The sequence below is a fragment of the Oncorhynchus gorbuscha genome, unplaced genomic scaffold, assembly GCF_021184085.1.
Source record: "Oncorhynchus gorbuscha isolate QuinsamMale2020 ecotype Even-year unplaced genomic scaffold, OgorEven_v1.0 Un_scaffold_5309, whole genome shotgun sequence".
In the NCBI taxonomy this organism is placed as follows: domain Eukaryota; kingdom Metazoa; phylum Chordata; class Actinopteri; order Salmoniformes; family Salmonidae; genus Oncorhynchus; species Oncorhynchus gorbuscha.
Window position 1 is genome coordinate 1 of NW_025749143.1, and position 27,193 is coordinate 27,193.

The 27,193-nt window shown below is 50.2% G+C and overlaps 1 protein-coding gene across 1 annotated transcript; it reads left to right on the plus strand.

The window, feature by feature from the left end:
• The first annotated feature begins 367 nt into the window (after window positions 1–367).
• LOC124029047 (extensin-like) lies at window positions 368–26,450 on the plus strand. Its single transcript, XM_046340904.1, has 3 exons — window positions 368–2,203; window positions 25,580–25,739; window positions 26,311–26,450. Exons 1-3 carry the CDS (start codon window positions 368–370, stop codon window positions 26,439–26,441), a joined length of 2,127 nt encoding a protein of 708 aa, XP_046196860.1. The 3' UTR covers window positions 26,442–26,450.
• The last annotated feature ends 743 nt before the right edge of the window (window positions 26,451–27,193 follow it).

The window sequence follows — 27,193 nt, forward strand, 5'->3', positions numbered from 1 at the left end:
CCCGGGAGAGGGTCACACGGGTTGGGTCCCCCAGTAGAGGGCCACACGGGATGGGTCCCCGAGAGGGTCACACGGGTTGGGTCCCCCATGGGGGCCACACGGGGATGGGTCCCCCGGGAGAGGGTCACACGGGTTGGGTCCCCCAGTAGAGGGCCACATGGGGATGGGTCCCCCGGGAGAGGGTCACACGGGTTGGGTCCCCCTGTAGAGGGCCAGGCAGCCCCGCCACACAAGGACAATGTTTAGAAAATAATTATAATATTAAACAATAAGTTGTTTATTTATTTTAACACAGGAGTTCTGTAGTGTTCAAATACAAAGACATTAACACATAATCATTAACACATAATCATGTCATAAGACAGCAATGTTTGAAATAGTGAGGGAACCTCTCCACCCCCTCCCCAGAGAACCACTCCCAGGCCACTCCATCCCCTTCCCAGAGACCCACTCCCAGGCCGCTCCATCCCCTTCCCAGAGACCCACTCCCAGGCCGCTCCATCCCCTTCCCAGAGACCCACTCCCAGGCCACTCCACCCCCTTCCCAGAGACCCACTCCCAGGCCGCCCAACACCTTCCCAGAGACCCACCCCAGGCCGCTCCACCCCTTCCCAGAGACCCACTCCCAGGCCACTCCATCCCCTTCCCAGAGACCCACTCCCAGGCCACTCCATCCCCTTCCCAGAGACCCACTCCCAGGCCGCTCCACCCCCTCCCCAGGGACCCACTCCCAGGCCGCTCCACCCCCTCCCCAGATACCCGCTCCACCCCCTCCCCCAGGGACCCACTCCCAGGCCGCCTCCACCTCCCCTCCCCAGAGATCCACTCCCAGGCCGCTCCCCCCCTCCCCAGAGATCCACTCCCAGGCCGCTCCACCCCTCCCCAGGGCTCCACCCTCTCCAGGGACCCACTCCCAGGCCGCTCCACCTCCTCCCCAGAGATCCACTCCCAGGCCGCTCCACCCCTCCCCAGAGACCCACTCCCAGGCCGCTCCACCCCCTCCCCAGAGACCCGCTCCACCCTCCCCAGAGACCCACTCCCAGGCCGCTCCACCCCCTCCCCAGAGACCCACTCCCCAGGCCGCTCCAATTCCCCTCCCCAGGGACCCACTCCCATGCGCTCCACCTCCCCCAGAGATCCACTCCCAGGCCGCTCCACCCTCCCCAGAGACCCACTCCCAGGCCGCTCCACCCCTCCCCAGAGACCCACTCCCAGGCCGCTCCAACCCCTTCCCAGAGACCCACTCCCAGGCCACTCCATCCCCTTCCCAGAGACCCACTCCCAGGCCGCTCCACCCCCTCCCCAGATACCCGCTCCACCCCCCTCCAGGGACCCACTCCCAGGCCGCTCCACCTCCTCCCCAGAGATCCACTCCCAGGCCGCTCCACCCCTCCCCAGAGACCCACTCCCAGGCCGCTCCACCCCTCCCCAGAGACCCGCTCCACCCCCTCCCCAGAGACCCACTCCCCAGGCCGCTCCACCCCCTCCCCAGAGACCCACTCCCAGGCCGCTCCACCCCCTCCCCAGGGACCCACTCCCCATGCGCTCCACCTCCTCCCCAGAGATCCACTCCCAGGCCGCTCCACCCCTCCCCAGAGACCCACTCCCAGGCCGCTCCACCCCTCCCCCAGAGACCCACTCCCAGGCCGCTCCACCACCTCCCCAGAGACCCACTCCCAGGCCGCTCCACCCCCTCCCCAGAGACCCACTCCCCAGGCCGCTCCACCCCCTCCCCAGAGACCCACTCCCAGGCCGCTCCACCCCCTCCCCAGAGATCCACTCCCCAGGCCGCTCCACCACCTCCCCCAGAGACCCACTCCCAGGCCGCTCCACCCCCTCCCCAGAGACCCACTCCCAGGCCGCTCCACCCTCCCCCAGAGACCCACTCCCAGGCCGCTCCACCACCTCCCCAGAGACCCACTCCCAGGCCGCTCCACCCCCTCCCCAGAGACCCACTCCCAGGCCGCTCCACCACCTCCCCAGAGACCCACTCCCAGGCCGCTCCACCCCCTCCCCAGAGACCCACTCCCAGGCCGCTCCACCCCCTCCCCAGAGACCCACTCCCAGGCCGCTCCACCACCTCCCCAGAGACCCACTCCCAGGCCGCTCCACCCCCTCCCCAGAGACCCACTCCCAGGCCGCTCCATCCTCTCCACAGAGACGCACTCCCAGTGTGTCCTCCCCTCTAGCTCCTGACCCAGATGTTAATAAATATATGTTTGTTGTAAGATGAACCAGGTCAGGTGAACCAGGTTAGGGTCAGAGCAGAGAGCCGTACAAGCAAGGGTCCTATGGAGAAGGGTTGAGCAGTCCCGCCCAGGGTTAGGGAGTAACTGATTTAATGTAATCTGATTACAAAAAAACTGTAACTGTAATCAGTTATGTTACCAGCAAAAGTATTGCAATCAGATTACAGATACTTTTGAAAAACTAGATAATTACTACTTGGATTACTTGAAAATCATAAATCAAAAAGGATGTTTGTGACAAAATAATTGATGAAACCTTCTGTTTTCTCCATAACATTCAAATCAGCATTAAAACACATTGAAGTTGAAGTTTGTTCCAGCTGAGTGAGTCTGTCCAGTCAGAGACCACTATGATGACACCAAACGCGTGAGAAAGTAATCAGATTACGTTTCTGAGTTTTGATTATTCCAAAAGTTAAGCTACTGATGACAGTTTGACAGGTAACTAGTAACTGTAATGGATTACATTTAGAAAGTAACCCACCCAACCCATGTCCTGCCCCTCAAAACAAATGCCTCTCGCAATGTTTGTCTGATTTAAGGAAAGTATAAATAAATCAGTGGTAAAATGAGACAAAGACATCAGAACACATTTATTTCATGTAACAACGGAGGTGTAGCAACACCTGGGTCTATGTTACCTATCAACAATGATGTTTCCTCACAAAGGACATACTGGTTCAGTCTAAGTATAACAGACAGGCTTCCCAAGTAATGTAAAAGAGGTCTGTTTCTTGACTGTGTCCATCTCGCTAATAATAACCGAAATGAAAGCTAGAAAGTTAGGGAGTATCGAAAATTCCTAAACGATGGATAGAGGACTATTTTTTCCAAATGTTGACGGTGATTAAATGTTACCGATTTTCAGCGTGGCCCTCACTCTGGCCCTCGTGGAGGAGCGATTGAGACCCCAGGGTCAAAATGAGTTGACAGCCCTGATGTAGTGCGTGATGGAGCACTACAGTTGTTCCAGTAAGAGGAACCATCTGACCAGCACGGTAACACATGCAACAACATCACACTTTGTTGTTCATAACCTTGTCAAGGTTGGAGTTAAGGTGAGGAGAACCTCTAGGGGGTAGAGTTCCCAAGTCATCTCCAAACATCTGACAGAGTATGGACCATATGTAACCGGTATGGTTTGATCATGGGACACGACTAGAACCTGGGCAGTAAAGTGGCTGGTCCCCCTGGCAGCGGTCACAGGTGGAGTCCATGTCAGGTAGATAGTCTATACTTGGTCTAGTGCATATGCATAGTTTTAATTGAATGAGACTATGTGTTGCACAGATAGAGTAGTAGTGATGTCACAATGACACACACACATTCCATTGAGTAGAATCCACAGCCTTTTAGTCTCTTCTCATCTGAAGAGACTCTTCAGAACACTCCATTTGGATCTGGCTTTTAAGACATATCTATTCTTGTTTGTAAGTATTTTTCCCAATAGCCATCCCACACTAAACAATCCACTCATGTTAATTCTGTTGCCCCTTCACTCTCTTCTCCATCCAATGCCAAAAGTCTTTTTTTGCGTTTTCTGTTTCTCCTTGCTGTTTTACTGTTGTCGCCATGACGACTGGGTCCCTCTACCGCAAATGTTGTTCTATGCAGATACTAGATTATCACAGAGTGTTGCTATGGGTCACAACTTGATGGAATGATGCTTCCCCTTTGTGTTGAGTTTCTATCCGTATGCTCAAGTGTGTTTATGTGTGTGTGTACCCACATACAGTATATTTATCATAGGACACAGTGTACCCACATACAGTATATTCATCATAGGACACAGTGTACCCACATACAGTATATTCATCATAGGACACAGTGTACCCACATACAGTATATTCATCATAGGACACAGTGTACCTACATACAGTATATTTATCATAGGACACAGTGTACCCACATACAGTATATTTATCATAGGACACAGTGTACCCACATACAGTATATTTATCATAGGACACAGTGTACCCACATACAGTATATTCATCATAGGACACAGTGTACCCACATACAGTATATTTATCATAGGACACAGTGTACCCACATACAGTATATTTATCATAGGACACAGTGTACCCACATACAGTATATTTATCATAGGACACAGTGTACCCACATACAGTATATTTATCATAGGACACAGTGTACCCACATACAGTATATTCATCATAGGACACAGTGTACCCACATACAGTATATTTATCATAGGACACAGTGTACCCACATACAGTATATTTATCATAGGACACAGTGTACCCACATACAGTATATTTATCATAGGACACAGTGTACCCACATACAGTATATTTATCATAGGACACAGTGTACCCACATACAGTATATTTATCATAGGACACAGTGTACCCACATACAGTATATTTATCATAGGACACAGTGTACCCACATACAGTATATTTATCATAGGACACAGTGTACCCACATACAGTATATTTATCATAGGACACAGTGTACCCACATACAGTATATTTATCATAGGACACAGTGTACCCACATACAGTATATTTATCATAGGACACAGTGTACCCACATACAGTATATTTATCATAGGACACAGTGTACCCACATACAGTATATTTATCATAGGACACAGTGTACCCACATACAGTATATTCATCATAGGACACAGTGTACCCACATACAGTATATTTATCATAGGACACAGTGTACCCACATACAGTATATTTATCATAGGACACAGTGTACCCACATACAGTATATTCATCATAGGACACAGTGTACCTACATACAGTATATTTATCATAGGACACAGTGTACCCACATACAGTATATTTATCATAGGACACAGTGTACCCACATACAGTATATTCATCATAGGACACAGTGTACCCACATACAGTATATTTATCATAGGACACAGTGTACCCACATACAGTATATTCATCATAGGACACAGTGTACCCACATACAGTATATTTATCATAGGACACAGTGTACCCACATACAGTATATTTATCATAGGACACAGTGTACCCACATACAGTATATTCATCATAGGACACAGTGTACCCACATACAGTATATTTATCATAGGACACAGTGTACCCACATACAGTATATTTATCATAGGACACAGTGTACCCACATACAGTATATTCATCATAGGACACAGTGTACCTACATACAGTATATTTATCATAGGACACAGTGTACCCACATACAGTATATTTATCATAGGACACAGTGTACCCACATACAGTATATTCATCATAGGACACAGTGTACCTACATACAGTATATTTATCATAGGACACAGTGTACCTATATACAGTATATTTATCATAGGACACAGTGTACCCACATACAGTATATTTATCATAGGACACAGTGTACCCACATACAGTATATTTATCATAGGACACAGTGTACCCACATACAGTATATTTATCATAGGACACAGTGTACCCACATACAGTATATTTATCATAGGACACAGTGTACCTACATACAGTATATTTATCATAGGACACAGTGTACCTATATACAGTATATTTATCATAGGACACAGTGTACCTACATACAGTATATTTATCATAGGACACAGTGTACCCACATACAGTATATTTATCATAGGACACAGTGTACCTATATACAGTATATTTATCATAGGACACAGTGTACCCACATACAGTATATTCATCATAGGACACAGTGTACCTACATACAGTATATTTATCACTGTGTCTTGTGATGTTTTTTGCCTCCCAAATGGCACCCTGTTCCCTATAGTGTACTACTTCTGACCAGAGCCCATAGGGCTCTACTTCTGACGAGGGTCCATAGGGCTCTACTTCTGACCACGGCCCATAGGGCTCTACTTCTGACCAGAGCCCATAGGGCTCTACTTCTGACCGGGGTCCATATGGCTCTACTTCTGTCCAGGGCCCATAGGGCTCTACTTCTGACCACGGCCCATAGGGCTCTACTTCTGACCAGGGTCCATATGGCTCTACTTCTGTCCAGGGTCCATAGGACTCTTCTTCTGACCAGGGCCCATAGGGATCTCCTTCTGACCAGGGCCCATAGGGCTCTACTTCTGACCAGGGCCCATAGGGCTCTACCTCTGACCAGGGCCCATAGGGCTCTATATAGGGAACAGTGTTACATTTTGGACTGGGCCATTATGATAGCTGATGGATATTGCTGGTTGTCTCTAGAAGAGGACATATATCTTGGTTACTCTCCGATAAACCTTTATATGGACTAATTACTTAAAAAAACAATCTTTCTCCGGCTTTCTTATCATCCTCCCTCTCTTTCTCTCCCTCTCTACACCCCATCATCCTCCCTCTCTACTGTCTCTACACCCCATCATCCTCCCTATCTACTGTCTCTACACCCCATCATCCTCCCTCTCTAATGTCTCTACACCCCATCATCCTCCCTCTCTACTGTCTCTACACCCCATCATCCTCCCTCTCTAATGTCTCTACACCCCATCATCCTCCCTGTCTGCTGTCTCTACACCCCATCATCCTCCCACTCTACTGTCTCTACACCCCATCATCCTCCCTCTCTACTGTCTCTACACCCCATCATCCTCCCTCTCTACTGTCTCTACACCCCATCATCCTCCCTCTCTACTGTCTCTACACCCCATCATCCTCCCTCTCTACTGTCTCTACACTCCATCATCCTCCCTCTCTACTGTCTCTACACCCCATCATCCTCCCTGTCTGCTGTCTCTACACCCCATCATCCTCCCTCTCTGCTGTCTCTACACCCCATCATCCTCCCTCTCTACTGTCTCTACACCCCATCATCCTCCCTCTCTACTGTCTCTACACCCCATCATCCTCCCTCTCTACTGTCTCTACACCCCATCATCCTCTTTCTCTCCCTCTCTACACCCCATCATCCTCCCTCTCTACTGTCTCTACACCCCATCATCCTCCCTCTCTTTCTCTCCCTCTCTACACCCCATCATCCTCCCTCTCTACTGTCTCTACACCCCATCATCCTCCCTCTCTACTGTATCTACACCCCATCATCCTCCCTGTCTACTGTCTCTACACCCCATCATCCTCCCTCTCTACTGTCTCTACACCCCATCATCCTCCCTCTCCACTGTCTCTACACCCCATCATCCTCCCTCTCTACTGTCTCTACACCCCATCATCCTCCCTCTCTACTGTCTCTACACCCCATCATCCTCCCTCTCTTTCTCTCCCTCTCTAAATCAAATCAAATCAAATCAAATCAAATTTATTTATATAGCCTTTCGTACATCAGTTGATATCTCAAAGTGCTGTACAGAAACCCAGCCTAAAACCCCAAACAGCAAACAATGCAGGTGTAAAAGCACGGTGGCTAGGAAAAACTCCCTAGAAAGGCCAAAACCTAGGAAGAAACCTAGAGAGGAACCGGGCTATGTGGGGTGGCCAGTCCTCTTCTGGCTGTGCCGGGTAGAGATTATAACAGAAAATGACCAAGATGTTCAAATGTTCATAAATGACCAGCATGGTTGAATAATAGTAAGGCAGAACAGTTGAAACTGGAGCAGGAGCATGGCCAGGTGGACTGGGGACAGCAAGGAGTCCTCATGTCAGGTAGTCCTGGGACATGGTCCTAGGGCCCAGGCCAGTTGAAACTGGAGCAGCAGCATGGCCAGGTGGACTGGGGACAGCAAGGAGTCATCATGTCAGGTAGTCCTGGGGCATGGTTCTAGGGCTCAGGTCCTCCGAGAGAGAGAAAGAAGGAGAGAAGGAGAGAATTAGAGAAAGCACACTTAGATTTACACAGGACACCGAATAGGACAGGAGAAGTACTCCAGATAAACAAACTGACCCTAGCCCCCGACACATAAACTACTGCAGCATAAATACTGGAGGCTGAGACAGGAGGGGTCAGGAGACACTGTGGCCCCATCCGAGGACACCCCGGACAGGGCCAAACAGGAAGGATATAACCCCACCCACTTTGCCAAAGCACAGCCCCCACACCACTAGAGGGAAATCTTCAACCACCAACTTACCATCCTGAGACAAGGCCGAGTATAGCCCACAAAGATCTCCGACACGGTACAACCCAAGGGGGGAAACCCAGACAGGCCGACCACAACAGTGAATCAACCCACCCAGGTGACGCACCCCCCAGGGACGGCACGAGAGAGCCCCAGCAAGCCAGTGACTCAGCCCCCGTAACAGGGTTAGAGGCAGAGAATCCCAGTGGAAAAAGGGGAACCGGCCAGGCAGAGACAGCAAGGGCGGTTCGTTGCTCCCGAGCCTTTCCGTTCACCTTCCCACTCCTGGGCCATACTACACTCAATCATATGACCCACTGAAGAGATGAGTCTTCAGTAAAGACTTAAAGGTTGAGACCGAGTTTGCGTCTCTGACATGGGTAGGCAGACCGTTCCATAAAAATGGAGCTCTATAGGAGAAAGCCCTGCCTCCAGCTGTTTGCTTAGAAATTCTAGGGACAATTAGGAGGCCTGCGTCTTGTGACCGTAGCGTACGTATAGGTATGTACGGCAGGACCAAATCAGAGAGGTAGGTAGGAGCAAGCCCATGTAATGCTTTGTAGGTTAGCAGTAAAACCTTGAAATCAGCCCTTGCTTTGACAGGAAGCCAGTGTAGAGAGGCTAGCACTGGAGTAATATGATCAAATTTTTTGGTTCTAGTCAGGATTCTAGCAGCCGTATTTAGCACTAACTGAAGTTTATTTAGTGCTTTATCCGGGTAGCCGGAAAATAGAGCATTGCAGTAGTCTAACCTAGAAGTGACAAAAGCATGGATTAATTTTTCTGCATCATTTTTGGACAGAAAGTTTCTGATTTTTGCAATGTTACGTAGATGGAAAAAAGCTGTCCTCGAAATGGTCTTGATATGTTCTTCAAAAAGAGAGATCAGGGTCCAGAGTAACGCCGAGGTCCTTCACAGTTTTATTTGAGACGACTGTACAACCATTAAGATTAATTGTCAGATTCAACAGAAGATCTCTTTGTTTCTTGGGACCTAGAACAAGCATCTCTGTTTTGTCCGAGTTTAATAGTAGAAAGTTTGCAGCCATCCACTTCCTTATGTCTGAAACACATGCTTCTAGCGAGGGCAATTTTGGTGCTTCACCATGTTTCATTGAAATGTACAGCTGTGTGTCATCCGCATAGCAGTGAAAGTTTACATTATGTTTTCGAATAACATCCCCAAGAGGTAAAATATATAGTGAAAACAATAGTGGTCCTAAAACAGAACCTTGAGGAACACCGAAATGTACAGTTGATTTGTCAGAGGACAAACCATTCACAGAGACAAACTGATATCTTTCCGACAGATAAGACCTAAACCAGGCCAGAACATGTCCGTGTAGACCAATTTGGGTTTCCAATCTCTCCAAAAGAATGTGGTGATCGATGGTATCAAAAGCAGCACTTAAGGTCTAGGAGCACGAGGACAGATGCAGAGCCTCGGTCCGATGCCATCAAAATGTCATTTACCACCTTCACAAGTGCCGTCTCAGTGCTATGATGGGGTCTAAAACCAGACTGAAGCATTTCGTATACATTGTTTGTCTTCAGGAAGGCAGTGAGTTGCTGCGCAACAGCCTTCTCTAAAATCTTTGAGAGGAATGGAAGATTCGATATAGGCCGATAGTTTTTATATTTTCTGGGTCAAGGTTTGGCTTTTTCAGAGAGGCTTTATTACTGCCACTTTTAGTGAGTTTGGTACACATCCAGTGGATAGAGAGCCGTTTATTATGTTCAACATAGGAGGGCCAAGCACAGGAAGCAGCTCTTTCAGTAGTTTAGTTGGAATAGGGTCCAGTATACAGCTTGAAGGTTTAGAGGCCATGATTATTTTCATCATTGTGTCAAGAGATATAGTACTAAAACACTTGAGCGTCTCTCTTGATCCTAGGTCCTGGCAGAGTTGTGCAGACTCAGGACAACTGAGGTTTGGAGGAATACGCAGGTTTAAAGAGGAGTCCGTAATTTGCTTTCTAATAATCATAATCTTTTCCTCAAAGAAGTTCATGAATTTATCACTGCTAAAGTGCAAGTCATCCTCTCTTGGGGAATGCTGCTTTTAGTTAGCTTTGCCACAGTATCAAAAAGGAATTTCGGATTGTTCTTATTTTCCTCAATTAAGTTAGAAAAATAGGACGATCGAGCAGCAGTAAGGGCTCTTCGGTACTGCACGGTACCATCCTTCCAAGCTAGTCGGAAGACTTCCAGTTTGGTGTGGCGCCATTTCCGTTCCAATTTTCTGGAAGCTTGCTTCAGAGCTCGGGTATTTTCTGTGTACCATGGAGCTAGTTTCTTATGAGACATTTTTTTCGTTTTTAGGGGTGCAACTGCATCTAGGGTATTGCGCAAGGTTAAATTGAGATCCTCAGTTAGGTGGTTAACGGATTTTTGTCCTCTGGCGTCCTTGGGTAGGCAGAGGGAGTCTGGAAGGGCATCAAGGAATCTTTGTGTTGTCTGTGAATTTATAGCACGACTTTTGATGTTCCTTGGTTGGGGTCTGAGCAGATTATTTGTTGCAATTGCAAACGTAATAAAATGGTGGTCTGATAGTCCAGGATTATGAGGAAAAACATTAAGATCCACAACATTTATTCCATGGGACAAAACTAGGTCCAGCGTATGACTGTGAGAGTGAGTGGGTCCAGAGACATGTTGGACAAAACCCACTGAGTCGATGATGGCTCCAAAAGCCTTTTGGAGTGGGTCTGTGGACTTTTCCATGTGAATATTAAAGTCACCAAAGATTAGAATATTATCTGCAATGACTACAAGGTCTGATAGGAATTCAGGGAACTCAGTGAGAAACGCTGTATATGGCCCAGGAGGCCTGTAAACAGTAGCTATAAAAAGTGATTGAGTAGGCTGCATAGATTTCATGACTAGAAGCTCAAAAGACGAAAACGTCATTTTTTTTTTTTTTTTGTAAATTGAAATTTGCTATCGTAAATGTTAGCAACACCTCCGCCTTTGCGGGATGCACGGGGATATGGTCACTAGTGTAGCCAGGAGGTGAGGCCTCATTTAACACAGTAAATTCATCAGGCTTAAGCCATGTTTCAGTCAGGCCAATCACATCAAGATTATGATCAGTGATTAGTTCATTGACTATAATTGCCTTTGAAGTAAGGGATCTAACATTAAGTAGCCCTATTTTGAGATGTGAGGTATCATGATCTCTTTCAGTAATGACAGGAATGGAGGTGGTCTTTATCCTAGTGAGATTGCTAAGGCGAACACCGCCATGTTTAGTTTTGCCCAACCCAGGTCGAGGCACAGACACGGTCTCAATGGTGATAGCTAAGCTGACTACACTAACTATGCTAGTGGCAGACTCCACTATGCTGGCAGGCTGGCTAATAGCCTGCTGCCTGGCCTGCACCCTATTTCATTGTGGAGCTAGAGGAGTTAGAGCCCTGTCTATGTTGGCAGATAAGATGAGAGCACCCCTCCAGCTAGGATGGAGTCCGTCACTCCTCAGCAGGTCAGGCTTGGTCCTGTTTGTGGGCGAGTCCCAGAAAGAGGGCCAATTATCTACAAATTCTATCTTTTGGGAGGGGCAGAAAACAGTTTTCAACCAGCGATTGAGTTGTGAGACTCTGCTGTAGAGCTCATCACTCCCCCTAACTGGGAGGGGGCCAGAGACAATTACTCGATGCCGACACATCTTTCTAGCTGATATGCACGCAGAAGCTATGTTGCGCTTGGTGATCTCTGACTGTTTCATCCTAACATCGTTGGTGCCGACGTGGATAACAATATCTCTATACTCTCTACACTCGCCAGTTTTAGCTTAGCCAGCACCATCTTCAGATTAGCCTTAACGTCGGTAGCCCTGCCCCCGGGTAAACAGTGTATGATCGCTGGATGATTCGCTTTAAGTCTAATACTGCGGGTAATGGAGTCGCCAATGACTAGAGTTTTCAATTTGTCAGAGCTAATGGTGGGAAGCTTCGGCGTCTCAGACCCCGTAACGGGAGGAGTAGAGACCAGAGAAGACTCGGCCTCTGACACCGACCCGCTGCTTAATGGGGAGAACCGGTTGAAAGTTTCTGTCTGCTGAATGAGCGACACCGGTTGAGCGTTCCTACAGCATTTCCTTCCAGAAACCGTGAGAAAGTTGTCCGGCTGCGGGGACTGTGCCAGGGGATTTATACTACTATCTGTACTTACTGGTGGCACAGACGCTGTTTCATCCTTTCCTACACTGAAATTACCCTTGCCTAACGATTGCGTCTGAAGCTGGGCTTGCAGTACAGCTATCCTCGCCGTAAGGCGAGCACAGCGGCTGCAATTAGAAGGCATCATGTTAATGTTACTACTTAGCTTCGGCTGTTGGAGGTCCTGACGAATCGTGTCCAGATAAAGCGTCCGGAGTGAAAAAGTCGAGGAAAAAATAAATATATGAACGGTAATTAAAAAGTGAAACCCGTAAAGTTGTCAGGTAGCAAAATAGGTTGGCAACAAAACGCACAGCAATTTGAAAACAAGCCTGCAAGTTGTGACCGGAAATGACGTCCTCACTGTCTACTGTCTCTACACCCCATCATCCTCCCTCTCTTTCTCTCCCTCTCTACACCCCATCATCCTCCCTCTCTACTGTCTCTAGACCCCATCATCCTCCCTTTATACTGTCTCTACACCCCATCATCCTCCCTCTCTACTGTCTGTACATCCCATCATCCTAAGAAAAACTCCCTCTCTACTGTCTCTACACCCCATCATCCTCCCTCTCTACTGTCTCTACACCCCATCATCCTCCCTCTCTACTGTCTCTACACCCCATCATCCTCCCTCTCTTTCTCTCCCTCTCTACACCCCATCATCCTCCCTCTCTACTGTCTCTACACCCCATCATCCTCCCTCTCTACTGTCTCTACACCCCATCATCCTCCCTCTCTACTGTCTCTACACCCCATCATCCTCCCTCTCTACTGTCTCTACACCCCATCATCCTCCCTCTCTACTGTCTCTACACCCCATCATCCTCCCTCTCTTTCTCTCCCTCTCTACACCCCATCATCCTCCCTCTCTACTGTCTCTAGACCCCATCATCCTCCCTCTCTACTGTCTCTACACCCCATCATCCTCCCTTTCTACTGTCTCTACACCCCATCATCCTCCCTCTCTACTGTCTCTACACCCCATCATCCTAAGAAAAACTCCCTCTCTACTGTCTCTACACCCCATCATCCTCCCTCTCTACTGTCTCTACACCCCATCATCCTCCCTCTCTACTGTCTCTACACCCCATCATCCTCCCTGTCTACTGTCTCTACACCCCATCATCCTCCCTCTCTTTCTCTCCCTCTCTACACCCCATCATCCTCCCTCTCTACTGTCTCTAGACCCCATCATCCTCCCTGTCTACTGTCTCTACACCCCATCATCCTCCCTCTCTACTGTCTCTACACCCCATCATCCTCCCTCTCTACTGTCTCTACACCCCATCATCCTCCCTGTCTACTGTCTCTACACCCCATCATCCTCCCTCTCTAATGTCTCTACACCCCATCATCCTCCCTCTCTACTGTCTCTACACCCCATCATCCTCCCTCTCTACTGTCTCTACACCCCATCATCCTCCCTGTCTGCTGTCTCTACACCCCATCACCCTCCCTCTCTACTGTCTCTACACCCCATCATCCTCCCTCTCTACTGTCTCTACACCCCATCATCCTCCCTCTCTACTGTCTCTACACCCCATAATCCTCCCTCTCTTTCTCTCCCTCTCTACACCCCATCATCCTCCCTCTCTACTGTCTCTACACCCCATCATCCTCCCTCTCTACTGTCTCTACACCCCATCATCCTCCCTCTCTACTGTCTCTACACCCCATCATCCTCCCTCTCTACTGTCTCTACACCCCATCATCCTCCTCTCTACTGTCTCTACACCCCATCATCCTCCCTCTCTTTCTCTCCCTCTCTACACCCCATCATCCTCCCTCTCTACTGTCTCTAGACCCCATCATCCTCCCTCTCTACTGTCTCTACACCCCATCATCCTCCCTTTCTACTGTCTCTACACCCCATCATCCTCCCTCTCTACTGTCTCTACACCCCATCATCCTAAGAAAAACTCCCTCTCTACTGTCTCTACACCCCATCATCCTCCCTCTCTACTGTCTCTACACCCCATCATCCTCCTCTCTACTGTCTCTACACCCCATCATCCTCCCTGTCTACTGTCTCTACACCCCATCATCCTCCCTCTCTTTCTCTCCCTCTCTACACCCCATCATCCTCCTCTCTACTGTCTCTAGACCCCATCATCCTCCCTGTCTACTGTCTCTACACCCCATCATCCTCCCTCTCTACTGTCTCTACACCCCATCATCCTCCCTCTCTACTGTCTCTACACCCCATCATCCTCCCTGTCTACTGTCTCTACACCCCATCATCCTCCCTCTCTAATGTCTCTACACCCCATCATCCTCCCTCTCTACTGTCTCTACACCCCATCATCCTCCTCTCTACTGTCTCTACACCCCATCATCCTCCCTGTCTGCTGTCTCTACACCCCATCACCCTCCCTCTCTACTGTCTCTACACCCCATCATCCTCCCTCTCTACTGTCTCTACACCCCATCATCCTCCCTCTCTACTGTCTCTACACCCCATCATCCTCCCTCTCTACTGTCTCTACACCCCATCATCCTCCCTCTCTACTGTCTCTACACCCCATCATCCTCCCTCTCTTTCTCTCCCTCTCTACACCCCATCATCCTCCCTCTCTACTGTCTCTAGACCCCATCATCCTCCCTCTCTACTGTCTCTACACCCCATCATCCTCCCTTTCTACTGTCTCTACACCCCATCATCCTCCCTCTCTTTCTCTCCCTCTCTACAGCCCATAATCCTCCCTGTCTACTGTCTCTACACCCCAGCATCCTCCCTCTCTACTGTCTCTACACCCCATCATCCTCCCTCTCTACTGTCTCTACACCCCATCATCCTCCCTCTCTACTGTCTCTACATCCCATCATCCTCCCTCTCTTTCTCTCCCTCTCTACACCCCATCATCCTCCCTCTCTACTGTCTCTACACCCCATCATCCTCCCTCTCTACTGTCTCTACACCCCATCATCCTCCCTCTCTTTCTCTCCCTCTCTTCACCCCATCATCCTCCCTCTCTACTGTCTCTACACCCCATCATCCTCCCTCTCTACTGTCTCTACACCCCATCATCCTCCCTCTCTACTGTCTCTACACCCCATCATCCTCACTGTCTACTGTCTCTACACCCCATCATCCTCCCTCTCTTTCTCTCCCTCTCTACACCCCATCATCCTCCCTCTCTACTGTCTCTAGACCCCATCATCCTCCCTTTATACTGTCTCTACACCCCATCATCCTCCCTGTCTACTGTCTCTACACCCCATCATCCTCCCTCTCTACTGTCTCTACACCCCATCATCCTCCCTCTCTACTGTCTCTACACCCCATCATCCTCCCTGTCTACTGTCTCTACACCCCATCATCCTCCCTCTCTAATGTCTCTACACCCCATCATCCTCCCTCTCTACTGTCTCTACACCCCATCATCCTCCCTCTCTACTGTCTCTACACCCCATCATCCTCCCTGTCTGCTGTCTCTACACCCCATCACCCTCCTCTCTACTGTCTCTACACCCCATCATCCTCCCTCTCTACTGTCTCTACACCCCATCATCCTCCTCTCTACTGTCTCTACACCCCATAATCCTCCCTCTCTTTCTCCCCTCTCTACACCCCATCATCCTCCCTCTCTACTGTCTCTACACCCCATCATCCTCCCTCTCTACTGTCTCTACACCCCATAATCCTCCCCTCTACTGTCTCTACACCCCATCATCCTCCCTCTCTACTGTCTCTACACCCCATCATCCTCCCTCTCTACTGTCTCTACACCCCATCATCCTCCCTCTCTTTCTCTCCCTCTCTACACCCCATCATCCTCCCTCTCTACTGTCTCTAGACCCCATCATCCTCCCTCTCTACTGTCTCTACACCCCATCATCCTCCCTTTCTACTGTCTCTACACCCCATCATCCTCCCTCTCTACTGTCTCTACACCCCATCATCCTAAGAAAAACTCCCTCTCTACTGTCTCTACACCCCATCATCCTCCCTCTCTACTGTCTCTACACCCCATCATCCTCCCTCTCTACTGTCTCTACACCCCATCATCCTCCCTGTCTACTGTCTCTACACCCCATCATCCTCCCTCTCTTTCTCTCCCTCTCTACACCCCATCATCCTCCCTCTACTGTCTCTAGACCCATCATCATCCTCCCTGTCTACTGTCTCTACACCCCATCATCCTCCCTCTCTACTGTCTCTACACCCCATCATCCTCCTCTCTACTGTCTCTACACCCCATCATCCTCCCTGTCTACTGTCTCTACACCCCATCATCCTCCCTCTCTAATGTCTCTACACCCCATCATCCTCCCTCTCTACTGTCTCTACACCCCATCATCCTCCCTCTCTACTGTCTCTACACCCCATCATCCTCCCTGTCTGCTGTCTCTACACCCCATCACCCTCCTCTCTACTGTCTCTACACCCCATCATCCTCCTCTCTACTGTCTCTACACCCCATCATCCTCCTCTCTACTGTCTCTACACCCCATCATCCTCCCTCTCTACTGTCTCTACACCCCATCATCCTCCTCTCTACTGTCTCTACACCCCATCATCCTCCTCTTTCTCTCCTCTCTACACCCCATCATCCTCCCTCTCTACTGTCTCTAGACCCCATCATCCTCCCTCTCTACTGTCTCTACACCCCATCATCCTCCCTTTCTACTGTCTCTACACCCCATCATCCTCCCTCTCTTTCTCTCCCTCTCTACAGCCCATAATCCTCCCTGTCTACTGTCTCTACACCCCAGCATTCTCCCTCTCTACTGTCTCTACACCCCATCATCCTCCTCTCTACTGTCTCTACACCCCATCATCCTCCCTCTCTACTGTCTCTACATCCCATCATCCTCCCTCTTTCTCTCCCTCTCTACACCCCATCATCCTCCTCTCTACTGTCTCTACACCCCATCATCCTCCCTCTCTACTGTCTCTACACCCCATCATCCTCCCTCTCTCTACTGTCTCTACACCCCATCATCCTCCTCTCTACTGTCTCTACACCCCATCATCCTCCCTCTCTACTGTCTCTACACCCCATCATCCTCACTGTCTACTGTCTCTACACCCCATCATCCTCCCTCTCTTTCTCTCCCTCTCTACACCCCATCATCCTCCCTCTCTACTGTCTCTAGACCCCATCATCCTCCCTTTATACTGTCTCTACACCCCATCATCCTCCCTCTCTACTGTCTCTACATCCCATCATCCTAAGAAAAACTCCCTCTCTACTGTCTCTACACCCCATCATCCTCCCTCTCTACTGTCTCTACACCCCATCATCCTCCCTCTCTACTGTCTCTACACCCCATCATCCTCCCTGTCTACTGTCTCTACACCCCATCATCCTCCCTCTCTTTCTCTCCCTCTCTACACCCCATCATCCTCCTCTCTACTGTCTCTAGACCCCATCATCCTCCTCTCTACTGTCTCTACACCCCATCATCCTCCCTTTCTACTGTCTCTACACCCCATCATCCTCCCTCTCTACTGTCTCTACACCCCATCATCCTCCCTCTCTACTGTCTCTACACCCCATCATCCTCCCTGTCTACTGTCTCTACACCCCATCTCCTCCTCGCTACTGTCTCTACACCCCATCATCCTCCCTGTCTACTGTCTCTACACCCCATCATCCTCCCTCTCTACTGTCTCTACCCCATCACTCCCACTGTCTCTCATCCCATCATCCTCCCTGTCTACTGTCTCTACACCCATCATCCTCCCTGTCTACTGTCTCTACACCCCATCATCCTCCCTCTACACTGTCTCCCATCATCCTCCCTCTCTACTGTCTCTACACCCCATCATCCTCCCTCTCTACTGTCTCTACACCCCATCATCCTCCCTGTCTCTACACCCCATCATCCTCTCTCTACTGTCTCTACACCCCATCATCCTCCTCTACTCATCCTACACCCCATCATCTACTGTCTCTACACCACATCATCCTCCTCTACTGTCTCTACACCCCATCATCCTCCTCTCTACTGTCTCTACACCCCATCATCCTCCTCTCTACTGTCTCTACACCCCCATCATCCTCCCTCTCTACTGTCTCTACACCCCATCATCCTCCCTGTCTGCTATCTCAACACCCCATCATCCTCCCTGTCTACTGTCTCACCCCATCATCCTCCCTCTACTGTCTCTACACCCCATCATCCTCCCTGTCTACTGTCTCTACACCCCATCATCCTCCCTGTCTACTGTCTCTACACCCCATCATCCTCCTCTCTACTGTCTCTACACCCCATCATCCCTCCTCTCTGCTGTCTCTACACCCCATCATCCTCCCTGTCTCTACTGTCTCTACACCCCATCATCCTCCCTGTCTACTATCTCTACACCCCATCATCCTCCCTGTCTACTATCTCTACACCCCATCATCCTCCCTGTCTACTATCTCTACACCCCATCATCCTCCCCTGTCTACTATCTCTACACCCCATCATCCTCCCTGTCTGCACTATCTCTACACCCCATCATCCTCCCTGTCTACTATCTCTACACCCCATCATCCTCCCTGTCTACTATCTCTACACCCCATCATCCTCCCTGTCTACTATCTCTACACCCCCATCATCCTCCCTGTCTACTATCTCTACACCCCATCATCCTCCCCTACTGTCTCTACACCCCATCATCCTCCCTCTCTACTGTCTCTATCATCCCATCATCCTCTTTCTCTCTCTACACCCCATCATCCTCCTCTCTACTGTCTCTACACCCCATCATCCTCCCTGTCTCTACACCCCATCTCCTCCCTCTCTTCACCCCATCATCCTCCCTCTCTACTGTCTCTACACCCCATCATCCTCCTCTCTACTGTCTCTACACCCCATCATCCTCCCTCTCTACTGTCTCTACACCCCATCATCCTCACTGTCTACTGTCTCTACACCCCATCATCCTCCCTCTCTTTCTCTCCCTCTCTACACCCCATCATCCTCCCTCTCTACTGTCTCTAGACCCCATCATCCTCCCTTTATACTGTCTCTACACCCCATCATCCTCCCTCTCTACTGTCTCTACATCCCATCATCCTAAGAAAAACTCCCTCTCTACTGTCTCTACACCCCATCATCCTCCCTCTCTACTGTCTCTACACCCCATCATCCTCCCTCTCTACTGTCTCTACACCCCATCATCCTCCTGTCTACTGTCTCTACACCCCATCATCCTCCTCTCTTTTCTCCCTCTCTACACCCCATCATCCTCCCTCTCTACTGTCTCTAGACCCCATCATCCTCCTCTCTACTGTCTCTACACCCCATCATCCTCCTTTCTACTGTCTCTACACCCCATCATCCTCCTCTCTACTGTCTCTACACCCCATCATCCTCCCCTCTACTGTCTCTACACCCCATCATCCTCCCTGTCTACTGTCTCTACACCCCATCATCCTCCTCGCTACTGTCTCTACACCCCATCATCCTCCCTGTCTACTGTCTCTACACCCCATCATCCTCCTGTCTACTGTCTCTACACCCCATCATCCTCCCTCTCTACTGTCTCTACACCCCATCATCCTCCCTCTCTACTGTCTCTACACCCCATCATCCTCCCTGTCTACTGTCTCTACACCCCATCATCCTCCCTGTCTACTGTCTCTACACCCATCATCCTCCCTGTCTACTGTCTCTACACCCCATCATCCTCCCTCTCTACTGTCTCTACCCCCTTCATCCTCCCTCTCTACTGTCTCTACACCCCATCATCCTCCTCTCTACTGTCTCTACACCCCATCATCCTCCCTCTCTACTGTCTCTACACCCCATCATCCTCCTCTCTCTACTGTCTCTACACCCCATCATCCTCCCTCTCTACTGTCTCTACACCACATCATCCTCCCTGTCTACTGTCTCTACACCCCATCATCCTCCTCTCTACTGTCTCTACACCCCATCATCCTCCCTCTCTACTGTCTCTACACCCCATCATCCTCCTCTCTACTGTCTCTACACCCCATCATCCTCCCCTGTCTGCTATCTCAACACCCCACCATCCTCCCTGTCTGCTATCTCTACACCCCATCATCCTCCCTCTCTACTGTCTCTACACCCCATCATCCTCCTCTCTACTGTCTCTACACCCCATCATCCTCCCTGTCTACTGTCTCTACACCCCATCACCCTCCCTCTCTACTGTCTCTACACCCCATCATCCTCCCTTCTCTGCTATCTCTACACCCCATCATCCTCCCTGTCTACTGTCTCTACACCCCATCATCCTCCCTGTCTACTATCTCTACACCCCATCATCCTCCCTGTCTACTATCTCTACACCCCATCATCCTCCCTGTCTACTATCTCTACACCCCATCATCCTCCCTGTCTACTATCTCTACACCCCATCATCCTCCCTGTCTACTATCTCTACACCCCATCATCCTCCCTGTCTACTATCTCTACACCCCATCATCCTCCCTGTCTACTATCTCTACACCCCATCATCCTCCCTGTCTACTATCTCTACACCCCATCATCCTCCCTGTCTACTATCTCTACACCCCATCATCCTCCCTGTCTACTATCTCTACACCCCATCATCCTCCCTGTCTACTGTCTCTACACCCCATCATCCTCCCTCTCTACTGTCTCTACATCCCATCATCCTCCCTCTCTTTCTCTCCCTCTCTACACCCCATCATCCTCCCTCTCTACTGTCTCTACACCCCATCATCCTCCCTCTCTACTGTCTCTACACCCCATCATCCTCCCTCTCTTTCTCTCCCTCTCTTCACCCCATCATCCTCCCTCTCTACTGTCTCTACACCCCATCATCCTCCCTCTCTACTGTCTCTACACCCCATCATCCTCCCTCTCTACTGTCTCTACACCCCATCATCCTCACTGTCTACTGTCTCTACACCCCATCATCCTCCCTCTCTTTCTCTCCCTCTCTACACCCCATCATCCTCCCTCTCTACTGTCTCTAGACCCCATCATCCTCCCTTTATACTGTCTCTACACCCCATCATCCTCCCTCTCTACTGTCTCTACATCCCATCATCCTAAGAAAAACTCCCTCTCTACTGTCTCTACACCCCATCATCCTCCCTCTCTACTGTCTCTACACCCCATCATCCTCCCTCTCTACTGTCTCTACACCCCATCATCCTCCCTGTCTACTGTCTCTACACCCCATCATCCTCCCTCTCTTTCTCTCCCTCTCTACACCCCATCATCCTCCCTCTCTACTGTCTCTAGACCCCATCATCCTCCCTCTCTACTGTCTCTACACCCCATCATCCTCCCTTTCTACTGTCTCTACACCCCATCATCCTCCCTCTCTACTGTCTCTACACCCCATCATCCTCCCTCTCTACTGTCTCTACACCCCATCATCCTCCCTGTCTACTGTCTCTACACCCCATCATCCTCCCTCGCTACTGTCTCTACACCCCATCATCCTCCCTGTCTACTGTCTCTACACCCCATCATCCTCCCTGTCTACTGTCTCTACACCCCATCATCCTCCCTCTCTACTGTCTCTACACCCCATCATCCTCCCTGTCTACTGTCTCTACACCCCATCATCCTCCCTGTCTACTGTCTCTACACCCCATCATCCTCCCTGTCTACTGTCTCTACACCCCATCATCCTCCCTGTCTACTGTCTCTACACCCCATCATCCTCCCTCTCTACTGTCTCTACCCCCCTTCATCCTCCCTCTCTACTGTCTCTACACCCCATCATCCTCCCTCTCTACTGTCTCTACACCCCATCATCCTCCCTCTCTACTGTCTCTACACCCCATCATCCTCCCTCTCTACTGTCTCTACACCCCATCATCCTCCCTCTCTACTGTCTCTACACCACATCATCCTCCCTGTCTACTGTCTCTACACCCCATCATCCTCCCTCTCTACTGTCTCTACACCCCATCATCCTCCCTCTCTACTGTCTCTACACCCCATCATCCTCCCTCTCTACTGTCTCTACACCCCATCATCCTCCCTGTCTGCTATCTCAACACCCCACCATCCTCCCTGTCTGCTATCTCTACACCCCATCATCCTCCCTCTCTACTGTCTCTACACCCCATCATCCTCCCTCTCTACTGTCTCTACACCCCATCATCCTCCCTGTCTACTGTCTCTACACCCCATCACCCTCCCTCTCTACTGTCTCTACACCCCATCATCCTCCCTCTCTGCTATCTCTACACCCCATCATCCTCCCTGTCTACTGTCTCTACACCCCATCATCCTCCCTGTCTACTATCTCTACACCCCATCATCCTCCCTGTCTACTATCTCTACACCCCATCATCCTCCCTGTCTACTATCTCTACACCCCATCATCCTCCCTGTCTACTATCTCTACACCCCATCATCCTCCCTGTCTACTATCTCTACACCCCATCATCCTCCCTGTCTACTATCTCTACACCCCATCATCCTCCCTGTCTACTATCTCTACACCCCATCATCCTCCCTGTCTACTGTCTCTACACCCCATCATCCTCCCTGTCTACTATCTCTACACCCCATCATCCTCTTGCCTAATGTTGATAACCAAACATTTTTATTCCCCAGCACTCATGTGTTAACATTGCCAAATCAAGTGAGGTAGATAATATACAAAAGTGAAATAAACAATCAAAATAAACAGTAAACATTACACATACAGAAGTGTCTAAACAATACAATTACAATACAATTACAAATGTCATATTATGTATATATACAGTGTTGCAACGATGTACAAATGGTTAAGGATACCCAAGATAAAATAAATAAGCATAAATATGGGTTGTATTTACAATTGTGTTTGTTCTTCACTGGTTGCCCTTTTCTTGTGGCAACAGGTCACAAATCTTGCTGCTGTGATGGAACACTGTGGAATTTTACCCAGCAGATATGGGAGTTTATCAAAATTGGGTTTGTTTTCAAATTCTTTGTGGATCTGTGTAATCTGTGGGAAATATGTGTCTCTAATATGGTCATACATTGGGCAGGAGGTTAGCAAGTGCAGCTCAGTTTCCACCTCATTTTGTGGGCAGTGAGCACATAGCCTGTCTTCTCTTGAGAGCCATGTCTGCCTACGGCGGCCTTTCTCAATAGCAAGGCTATGCTCACTGAGTCTGTACATAGTCAAAGCTTTCCTTAAGTTTGGGTCAGTCACAGTGGTCAGGTATTCTGCCACTGTGTACTCTCTGTGTAGGGCCAAATAGCATTCTAGTTTGCTCTGTTTTTTTTTTAAATTCTTTCCAATGTGTCAAGTAATTATCTTTTTGTTTTCTCATGATATATAGTTGAGTCTAATTGTGTTGCTGTCCTGGGGCTCTGTGGGGTCTGTTTGTGTTTATGAACAGAGCACCAGCTTGCTTAGGGGACTCTTCTCCAGGTTCATCTCTCTGTAGGTGATGGCTTTGTTATGGAAGGTTTGGGAATCGCTAGAATTTAATGTCTCTTTTCTGGATATGATAATGATTGGGTATTGACCTCCCTACTGCTCTGCATGCATTATTTGGTGTTTTACATGATACACAAAGGATATTTTTGCAGAATTCTGCATGCAGTCTCTCTCTCTCTCTCTTTATATATATATATATATATAGAGAGAGATTTATATATATATATAGAGAGAGAGAGGGAGAGAGACTGCATGCAGAATTCTATATATACATTTCTCTCTTTCTCTCCCTTTTCCCCGACAGTGGAAACCAGAGGTTTCGACAGTGGAAATCACTGGTGGCTACTACTTGATAATAAAATATTTCTCCCTCCCTTTTTAATTTTTCTCTCTCCTCCCTCCTCCACCCCCTCTCTCTCTCTCTCTCTCTCCTCCCCCCTCTCCCTCTCTCTCTCTCTCTCTCTCCCTCTCTAATCTCTCTCTCTCTCTAATATCTCTCTCTCTCTCCTCCCTCCCTCCCTAATCTCTCCTCTCTCCTAATCTCTCTCTCGCTCTCGCCTCCCCCCCTCTCTCTCTCTCTCTCTCTCTCTCTCTCTCTCTCTCTCTCTCTTCCTCCCCCTCTCTCCCTCTCTCCTCCCCCTCACCCTCTCTCTTCTCCTCCTCCTCCCTCCCCCATCTCTCTCTCTCCTCTCCTCCCTCTCTCTCCCTCCCCCTCTCCCCCTCCCCCTCTCTCTGTCTCTCTCCCCTCCCCCTCCCTCTCTCTCTCTCGTCCCCTCCTCCCTCCCCTCTCTCCTCCCCCTCCTCTCCCTCTCTCTCTCTCTCCTCCTCCCCCTCCCTCTCTCTCTCCTCCCCCTCCCTCTCTCTCTCTCTCTCTCCCCTCCCCTCCCTCCCTCTCTCTCTCCCCCCTCACTCTCCCTCTCTCTCTCTCTCTCTCTCTCTCTCTCTCTCTCTCTCTCTCTCTCTCTCTCCTCTCCCCCCTCCCCCTCTCTCTCTCTCTCTCTCTCTCTCTCTCTCTCTCTCTCTCTCTCTCTCTCTCTCTCTCTCTCTCCTCCCCCTCCCCCTCTCTCTCTCTCTCTCTCTCTCTCTCTCTCTCTCTCTCTCTCTCTCTCTCTCTCCTCCCTCTCTCCCTCCCCCCCTCTCTCTCTCTCTCTCTCTCTCTCTCTCTCTCTCTCTCTCTCTCTCTCTCTCTCTCTCTCTCTCTCTCCTCCCTCCCCCTCCCCCTCTCCTCCCCCTCCCTCCTCCCTCCCTCCTCCTCCTCCCTCTCTCTCTCTCCTCCCCCTCTCTCTCCCCCTCTCTCTCTCTCTCCTTCTCCTCCTCCTCTCTCTCTCTCTCCTTCTCCTCCTCCCTCTCTCTCTCTCTCTCTCTCCATCTCCTCCTCCCTCTCTCTCCTCTCTCTCTCTCTCTCTCCTCTCCTCCCTCTCTCTCTCCTCTCCTTCTCCTCCTCCCTCTCCTCCCTCCCTCTCTCTCTCTCTCCCTCCCTCCCTCTCTCTCTCTCTCTCCTCCCCCTCCCCCTCCTCTCTCTCTCTCCTCCCTCCCCCCTCTCTCTCTCTCTCTCTCCTCCCCCCGCCCCCTCTCTATCTCTCCCTCCCCCTCCTCCTCCCTCTCTTCTCCTCCCCCTCTCTCTCTCCCTCTCTCCTCCCCCTCTCTCTCTCTCTCTCCCTTCTCCCCCTCCCTCTCTCTCTCTCTCCTCCTCCCTCTCTCTCTCTCTCCTCCCCCCCCCTCTCTATCTCTCCTCCCCCTCCTCCTCCCTATCTCTCCTCCTCCCCTCCTCCTCCTCTCTCTCTCACCTCCCCTCTCTCTCCCTCTCCCTCTCTCTCTCTCTCTTTAGTGGTACCCAGAGGTGCGTCACCACTGCCCGTCAACCCCTATCATCCTAGTGGGCACTAAGCTGGATCTGAGGGACGAGAAGGAGACCATTGAGAAGCTCAAAGAGAAGAAACTGGCCCCCATCACCTACCCACAAGGCCTAGCGCTGGCCAAGGACGTTGGTAGGTCAATGCATATAATAATCCAGCGCTTTTTATGATGATGGAGTTTTGTAAAGTACTCTAAAACACTTTGTGTTAACAGCTGATGTGAATAGGGCTTTATAAAATACAGGGGGATTGTTTGATTGATATTTTGTTTTCCAAGTTGTACCAATCTATTCAGACTACACCTCCTCAGATTCATATCTGAGATTAATGTTTACATACAGCAGACTGTTCATGGAGAATTAAGTGCCTAGCTGGGATGTATGCATGTACAAAGTATTGACCTCACCCCCCCCCCTCTCTCTCTCTCTCTCTCTCTCTCTCACACTCTCATTCTCCACCTCTCTATCTCTCTCTCTCTCTCTCTCTCTCTCTCTCTCTCTCTCACACTCTCCTTCTCCACCTCTCTATCTCTCTCTCTCTCTCCTTCTCCCCTCTCTCTCCTCTCTCTTTCCTCCCTCCTCCCTCCCTCCCTCCTCCTCCCTCCCTCCCTCCCCTCCTCCTCCCTCCCTCCCTCCTCCCTCCCTCCTCCTTCCTTCCTTCCTTCCCTCCCTGCTCCTCCCTCCTCCTCCATCTCCCTCCCCAGACTCTGTGAAGTACCTGGAGTGTTCTGCTCTGACCCAGCGTGGCCTGAAGACAGTGTTTGACGAGGCTATCAGGGCAGTACTCTGCCCACAGCCAACCAAGGTCGGCAAGAAGAAATGTCTACTGCTCTAACAGGTGAGAGGGAGGCAGGGAGGGGGAAGAAGAAATGTCTACTGCTCTAACAGGTGAGAGGGAGGCAGGGAGGGAGGCAGGGAGGGGGAAGAAGAAATGTATACTGCTCTAACAGGTGAGAGGGAGGCAGGGAGGGGGAAGAAGAAATGTCTACTGCTCTAACAGGTGAGAGGGAGGCAGGGAGGGAGGCAGGGAGGGGGAAGAAGAAATGTCTACTGCTCTAACAGGTGAGAGGGAGGCAGGGAGGGAGGGAGGCAGGGAGGGAGGGAGGGAGGCAGGGAGGTGGAAGAAGAAATGTCTACTGCTCTAACAGGTGAGAGGGAGGCATGGAGGGAGGGAGGGAGGCAGGGAGGGGGAAGAAGAAATGTCTACTGCTCTAACAGGTGAGAGGGAGGCATGGAGGGAGGGAGGCAGGGAGGGGGGAAGAAGAAATGTCTACTGCTCTAACAGGTGAGAGGAGGCAGGGAGGAGGGAGGGAGGCAGGGAGGGGGAAGAAGAAATGTCTACTGCTCTAACAGGTGAGAGGGAGGCAGGGAGGGAGGGAGGAGGCAGGGAGGGGGAAGAAGAAATGTCTACTGCTCTAACAGGTGAGAGGGAGGCAGGGAGGGAGGCAGGCAGGAGGGAGGCAGGAAGGAGGGAGGCAGGGAGGGAGGGAGGGGGAGGGGGTGGAAGAAGAATTGTCTACTGCTCTAACAGGTGAGAGGGAGGCAGGGAGGAGGAGTGATGGATGGAGACGGAGGGATTGAGTGAGG